At 43.0% G+C, this 7,459-nt stretch overlaps 1 protein-coding gene across 1 annotated transcript in view; it reads left to right on the top strand.

Annotated features, from left to right (window-relative positions):
• Window positions 1-218: 218 nt before the first annotated feature.
• GMCL1 (germ cell-less, spermatogenesis associated 1) overlaps window positions 219-7,459 on the top strand; it is a gene marked incomplete at its 5' end in the record, with an annotated part of 17,330 nt that continues 10,089 nt past the window's right edge. Inside the window, 8 exons of the mRNA XM_009879150.1 lie at window positions 219-342; window positions 2,566-2,662; window positions 2,957-3,054; window positions 3,544-3,656; window positions 4,243-4,308; window positions 4,459-4,543; window positions 4,755-4,845; window positions 5,344-5,484. Coding sequence (XP_009877452.1) covers window positions 219-342; window positions 2,566-2,662; window positions 2,957-3,054; window positions 3,544-3,656; window positions 4,243-4,308; window positions 4,459-4,543; window positions 4,755-4,845; window positions 5,344-5,484 — 815 coding nt within the window. The remainder of the gene's footprint in view (window positions 343-2,565; window positions 2,663-2,956; window positions 3,055-3,543; window positions 3,657-4,242; window positions 4,309-4,458; window positions 4,544-4,754; window positions 4,846-5,343; window positions 5,485-7,459) is intronic.

Genomic DNA, 7,459 nt, shown 5'->3' with positions numbered 1-7,459 from the left:
AGCCTGGGCCAGTCTAGGATTCTGTGATTCTTCGCTGCTTTGGAAAGGTCCCAGCAGCGGCTGCAGGGAGCAGCAGGGAGGGGGTGTGAGCAGGCGGGGCGGTGGGCAGGCAGTCTGTTATGGGGAGAAGAAACCCCCCCATCTGGGGCTTTATGCTTAGTGTTGCCTCTGCAATGGAAAGCAAGTGAAGGGGTGTGACTGTTTGCTTCTTTGTGTAGGAAGAAATTGAAGAGCACCTCGAAGTATATTTATCAGACTCTGTTTTTGAATGGGGAAAACAGCGATATCAAAATCTGTGCTCTGGGAGAGGAGTGGAACTTGCACAAGATATATTTGTGTCAGGTAAGTGGCTGCTTTTTACAATACAAACTATATCTGGCGAATGTTAAGCGTCACTTGAGGTTTTTTTTTTCTTTTCCCTCCTAATATTTCAGGCTTATCCCCGTTTTCCGTCGATGCAAGCAGTTAAAAAGCTTCTGTTGTGCCTTTGATAGTAGCGTTAGGAAGCAGAGCTGTAGATTGGTGTTTGAAAGCTTTCTTCACTTCTGTCTCTGGTGATTCAGGTTTGTTAATGTGAATGGATTAAACAGTCCTGGTTTTTGATGTCCTGAGAATGTGTTCTTTCTTACTAAACAAACAGCTGAGAGTCTCCTGCAAGGTTAATGTTGTTACAGAGCGGATTTGTAAAGCACGTGCTAACCTGGTGGAGTTACACTGTTCCTTGGGAACCCGAAGTAAAATCGCAGGAGCTGGGTCTCTGTGTTTTTTACGCAGCCTCATCCTTGGGTGAAGGCTTTCTTGCCTGAAAAGGTGTAAATCTTAGTGTGTGCCTACAGAAAAGATGCAGTTTCTACAAGCATTTTGTTTTGGACTTGGATTAAGGTGAAGTTCTTTGTGTTCCTTTTTGTGTTTTGGACATGAAGAGGTACCGTTACCTTTTACTGTCTGTTCTCTCTATCACTTTTCGGGTGACGGAAGTGGGCAGAAACCACCGCTTTGTCTTGAAATGTGTAATTCAGTGGTGCCCTTAACTCTAAAGTGGGAGCCTAACCTCAGAAGCAATTTAGTTGAAGCGGCAAGAGGCAGTAAGGTCGGGTGTTAGACCTTCCTGTTGGCTGTTGTCAGCAGGGCTGTGTGTGAGAGGTGTGGGCATGGCCTGAGGTGCTCAGCAGGTTGAGTGCAATTTGTCTCGTGTTACGAGCAATGGAAGAAGCCAATTACTGATTCTGATTTTTTTGTTGTTAATAATTAAGACGCTTCTGTGGACTCTTTTTGAATAGACTTTGCAAATTGCGATTTTGTTCCGTAGAGGCCTCCTACAAGCGATGTTTTTGTGAGATGGAATTCTGTGGTTCAGTTAACCCTTCTCAGAAGACAGGTTTCTGTTTCAGTTCGTGCTCTGTCATTGGAATCGCGCGACCGTAGGTAAAATATTTGCGGAGGTTAAAAATAACTCTCTGCAAATCGCTCTTAATGAAATCCTGACTCCTCCTCTGCCTTGCTGAGAAGCTTATCTCGGTCGGAATGTCTCTGTTTCCCTACTCTGAAGTTACTGCATTTAGTTCGATAAGTGACAGTAACGTGCCGCTCTGACAGCGAATGGCAGAGCTGAGCGATGGAGGATTTCCTTTTTTCTGATGCTCTTTACTATAAAGCTGAATTCTGCTGAAATTGAGGAGCTAAGGTAGCCTCACTGGTAAGATGAATAAGGCCCTGGTTTCGAGAGTAGCGTGTTGTACGTCATCGTACTTAGGGGATGTGCCCCGATATTTACGTGATCAGGTAAAATAAAAGTTGGATTTGATGTTATTTTCTGCCCCGAGTTGAAATGCTGAATTAAGAGGTCAGGGAATACGGTGCTGTACAAATAGCCTTTATTTTTTTGATCTCTCAGGTAAACGTCAGTGAGTGATAGCATCCCATAATGGGCACATCTGCTGCTGAGAAGGAAAATCATGCATCCTAGTAGCGCAGTGTATTTCACTCCACTTGGATGGAAACCTGTCAAATTCTAGTTTTATATGCCTTACACTTTATAAGAAAAGGTATCTTTGCATCAGTGGTGTATGTGTATGTGTCCTTGGTATGAGACTACAACCTTGTACATTAGTTTGTATGTCTTGCATGCTTTTTTGCATTTTTTTTTCCCCCTCTCCAACACCCAGGCTGGCATTCCCTCGTGCCTGCAGGGTTTATTTTCCACTGGTAATATTAAGGACTTAGTTCTTGGACTAATTATATCCCCATTGGCGCTGGGGTTTGTAGGAAAAGAGCTTATGTGGCTTTTCTGGCCTTTAAAGCTCTTTACTTAGATTACAGACATGTCCACATTTTCTATATACATTTTCACGTTCAGAAATAGGACAAATACATGCAGCCCTTTCTCAAGTATGTCAGAATGTTTTAGCTGGTGGAAAGTTCCCTTAATGTACTTTTTCTGCGTAAAGGTAAATATTAACGATTTTTCATTCCATGTGCTGCTTTTGACAGTTTTAATTTGAATGAAATCTCTCACTTAAGTTCTTTTTATTTTCTTTTTTTTTTTCTCTCATCTTCTTCCTATAGTCAGGCTACTTTTCCAGTATGTTCAGTGGATCTTGGAAAGAATCTAGCATGAGCGTCATCGAGTTGGAGATTCCTGACCAAAATATTGATATAGAAGGTAAGTGGGAACCTTTTATTTTAACACAAACTCTGAAGGCAGAGGTCAGGTGGAACCTGACAAACAAATAACTGAAATCATCTATTTTTTACATAATAAATAGGAAACTTGAGAGGCTGAATTCTGCGCTCGTTCAGTTGAGAGTTTAACTGGGCTCACCAAGAGGGTTGAATTCATTTTTGGAGCTCTGTGTTGCCAAGTGCAGCCGAAAAGCGACCACTTACCTTGTGGCTGATTCTCTCAGGGCTCTGTGCTGGGTTCTCTGCCTTTGTTTGACCCTCGTGCTCTTTCCAGCTCTGCAGGTGGCTTTCGGCTCGCTGTACAGGGACGATGTGTTGATAAAACCCAGCCGAGTGGTTGCCCTTTTGGCAGCAGCCTGCATGCTGCAGCTTGTAAGTAATAAATATGCCATATTTTTCTGCTTTCTTTTCAGATGAAGGTAACCATTTGTAATACGTTCACGCGCTTCTTCTCGCTTTTGCTCAGAGAAATGAATCATCTTTACAGCCTAAGTGGGGCAAAACCCCAAACGTAAAGCAGCGGTGTTATTCAAAAATGCTGTGACTAAGAATCAGTTGTAGCACTAAGTGCTGCTTTAAGGAGCATATCTAGAAGCAGATTAAAATATGTTTTAACAGCTCATTTGGTCTATCCTGAGGATATTTATTAAGCTTTTCTTCCATGTGATATATTCTTCAGAAAAATCTGTTTTTCTGAGTAACATGGGTATAAATTTTCTGGACAGCGTAGGTCACTATAGCACGTGTGACTTCGATAATTGTTCAGGCATGAAGATTTCTGTGAACTGCAAAATTTTGACACTGTCGGGCAATGAAACTTTGAATATTTGTGGGTTTGTTTTCTCTTTTTCCTCTCCGCAGGACGGCTTAATCCAGCAATGTGGTGAGACAATGAAGGAAACCATTAATGCAAAAACTGTGTGTGGTTATTATAACGCAGCGGGGACGTACGGCTTAGACTCTGTGAAGAAAAAGTAAGAATTACTTTCTTCAAGCTGCTCTATACGTTGCTAATGGAAAGTGTGAATTTACAAGCAGTAAAATAGCACCCAAGTTAATTACTTTTTTTTTTTTAAAATCTATCTGACTTGGGCTCTGTTTAGTTTTTGAGCTTCTGCTGTAATAATTACCTTAAAATTGGTGATCGCTTGTGATCACGGACTGTTTTAATTGCAAAGCTACTTTAATATTCAGACCTTAAGCTTAACTTTGTCTTAATTAGGGGGGCTAATTAGGGAGCAGCAGGCTGAGGGTAGTGCCAGCTGCATCCTTCTGCTGGGAATTAGTGTGTTCTCAGACCTTTTTGTGGCAAAGATTTCTAGCTTTCACTGTACCCTGAGAGAAACTAAACACTTCAGAAAATTTTGGAAAACTTTGTGGTAAACTGTGGGGTTTAAATAATTTTTTTTTCCTGTTTCTATTCATTCATATCTTGGGTTAAAGCAATATTTCAAAATCGTGGAGTACATAATCGAGCTTGGTGAGCCTGAGCGACTGTTGCAGGAGTGTTGACATAGATAAGAAGAGAATTCTGGTACTAATTCCTTGCTTTTCTCCTAGGTGCCTTGAGTGGCTCTTGAATAACCTGATGACTCACCAGAGCGTGGAACTCTTCAAAGAGCTCAGGTATTCAGGTTTCAGTTAACTTCTAGGGATGAAGCACAGTTTCTTCCAAAGTATGTCGCTCACTAGGAGTGATTTTCTAGGCTACTTTCTTGGGTTTCTCTGTACTGTCTCACAGAACTCTTTAACGATTTTTATTTTATTTTATTTTAGCATAAACCTCATGAAGCAGCTGATTAGCTCTTCTAACCTGTTTGTGATGCAAGTGGAGATGGACGTGTATACCGCGCTCAAAAAGGTACTTAGCAAAGGGGCTGGGGGCAGCTTCCTGCGGTTGAACTCCCGAGCGGTGGTTGACTTGTGCAACGAGAATTTTAGCCTCTTTGGTATTTTAGAAGTATTTAATGGAGTCTTTGTAAGCAGGAATTCATTATGAAAATGTCCCTTTAATCATGCATGTATTGCTTGTTTGAAACCTTCAATTAACTCCCTCACGTTTATTTTTTTAGTGGATGTTCCTTCAGCTAGTGCCTTCCTGGAATGGGTCTTTGAAACAGCTCTTGAGCGAAGCCGATGCCTGGTTTGCCAAGCGTAGGAAAGGTAGGATGAACTGGCGCGGCTCTGGGCAGAGCACGCGTTAGAAGTAAAATGTACGAGTCTTCCTCTGCTTCCAGCCTTCCTCCCCTTTCCTGTGGGAAGGTTTGCCTCTGCTGGCAGTCCCTAGTGTCATGTTCTCAGCGCCGAGGGCTTTTTCAGTGTTTCGCTCATGTGTTTTTAAGTGAGCCCGTTGCTTTTTTCCCTCTTTTATCCACAAGTGAGCAGACACAGTCGCTGTTTTTGCTTTGTCGCCTTTGCTGGTGTTCGGTTAGGATGAGCTTTTGTTGCCTTCTCACCGGAAGGCACTGATGTATTTCCAGTGAGGGTCTAACCTTTCTGCTGAAAGGATCTGAGTGCAAGTTATTCCTTCATTTTAACTGCAAAGGGTGATTTACCTGTCCTTAACGACTTTCTCTGATCAAGAAGATAAATCTCCGGTATAAGTGGGGTCTGGAAAATATTTAGGGGAACGACTTTTAATAGGGGTGCTCCATCTTGCAGATTTTGAGGGTGACATTGCGTTCCTGGAGTCGGAGCAGGGGAGCATGTTCCTGCCGGTGTTCTCACACTTGAGGTTACAGTACATCATCAGTGACCTGGCGTCCGCCAGAATTGTTGAGAGAGATTCCCTCCTACCCTCAGGTGAGTGCGCACTCGGCTGAGGCTCCTTTCCACACCTGTCCTACCCTGGGGTAACTGGGAAGATCCAGGCGTGGTCACATCTTAGTGCTCACCTGTTTTATCTCTTATTGCTCACGTGTTTTATCTCAGTGGAAATTGAATATTCAATTCACATATGTAAAAGTTTTTAAAGGACACACCCACAGGTGTGTTAAGCATTTCATTGATCAGTTAATTTATCAAAACACCTTAATCGAGACATTGCGCCTTATCAGTTTTAAATGACCCCAGAGCTCCAGACATGTGAAACAACCCTTTTCCTTTTTAGAGAGCAAAAACTTGCTGGGACTCAACTGTTTCCTAGCCATTACCCTTCTGAAAAGAGCTGGGCAGGATTTGAAATAATACCTGAAAATGAAACCCCAGAGCATGAGATGCTGTGAACATGCTTCAAAGACAAGCATGGTTTGCTAGCGGGTATTTAGGATGTTTTTGGAGGAGATTGGATATTGAAACCCTCCTTTCTTCTCCTTTTATTTGCATTTTGACTTGTATTAAATAAATCCTTGTTCTAGATCCTGGTGTTTTTGAAGCCCCTAAGAGTGATGTGTCATTCAGCGTTGTTACAGATTAGAGCTATTACATTATCACTGAAAAATAAACCGCCCCCTTCTTATCTTGCTGCTGAAGGCTGCCTTCACAGATGGGCTTTGTTCTTGGCTTGGAAGCTGCACCAACCTGGCTGCTCCTAGATGGATAAGACTGGAAAGGAGTTATCAAGTTGGGCTCTCACTTGAAATTGTTTCTCTGCTGTCATTCACATCTTTTATCATGTTAAACACCCACCTTTCCTTCTTTTTCTGCCTCTTTTAATTTTTCTCCCTCCCTGGAGTTAAATGTGCTCCTTGGAACAGTGTTTGGACTTCTCATGCTCTACTTTTTAGTTTTTGGCTCCATATTTCATTCCTTTCAGCGTTCCCTTATCAGAGCTGAATACTAGCACTGAATTTTGCATCTCAACTCTGACAGGATTTTTTTTTCCAAGCTCTCACATGCACAGCTCTGATTTTTACTTTTTTTATATAACTGTCCGTTCATCCCTGTCTCTCCGCTGTCTCTTTATAGGTGTAATTGCCAAATGTCGATTAAGACTGCTTTTACTGTTTATTGCTTTTATTTGCAACTTCTTGACGTCTGTGTTCTTGTCGTCTGTCTGTACTTGCAGCCTCGGGGCTCACTTTGGACTCTTGCCATACGTAAATATTTAACCTGTCTTTGAGTGTGCTTTGCTGTCTTCCTGTAAAATTAAAATGATTTTTTTCATCTCATATTGGCTTTTGCCTTCCTGTTGCCGTAGATGTCAACACGGTGATGATACCATGCCAAAACAGACTTGTCAGGATATTTTTTGGGGAGCCTGCTGGCCTGATCCAATTGTTTAAATGCTTTTAAAATGCTTCCTTTGCCGTTGAGATGACGTAGTGAGCGTTGCTTTTCTCAGTTTGACTTTCTTGCACCGCTGTACCCTGCCTCTGCCAGCGGTAACGGGTTAGTCACTCTGTAGGTGAATGTGTGAATAACCTCGAGCACCTCTTTCACACTTGGAAATGTTGGAAAAACGTGGTAACTGGAAGCCAAAGTGCAACCCCCTGTGCCAGGGATTACCTGTGGGGAAGAGCAGGGTCATCTCCTCATGGAATCGTAGAATGTTGGGCTTGGAAGGGGCCTCTGGAGATGCCCCAGTGCCACCCCCTGCCAGAGCAGGGTCACCCAGGGCAGCCCCACAGGAACGCGTCCAGGCGGGTTGGAAAGTCGCCAGAGCAGGAGACTCCACACCCTCTCTGGTTCAAGTCCCTTCATCATCCTCGTAGCTCTCCGTTGGACGAGCATCATATTGGTACAGATTATAATCAAAGTTGGACGAGTCCAACGGAGAGCTACGAGGATGATGAAGGGAGTAGGTCCCAAGGAGACTCCACACCCTCTCTGGGCAGAC

This window comes from Apaloderma vittatum, unplaced genomic scaffold (assembly GCF_000703405.1).
Source record: "Apaloderma vittatum isolate BGI_N311 unplaced genomic scaffold, ASM70340v1 scaffold37861, whole genome shotgun sequence".
Taxonomy (NCBI): Eukaryota; Metazoa; Chordata; class Aves; order Trogoniformes; family Trogonidae; genus Apaloderma; species Apaloderma vittatum.
Note: the sequence above shows the minus strand (reverse complement) of the source record. Positions and strands in the feature narration are given on the sequence as shown.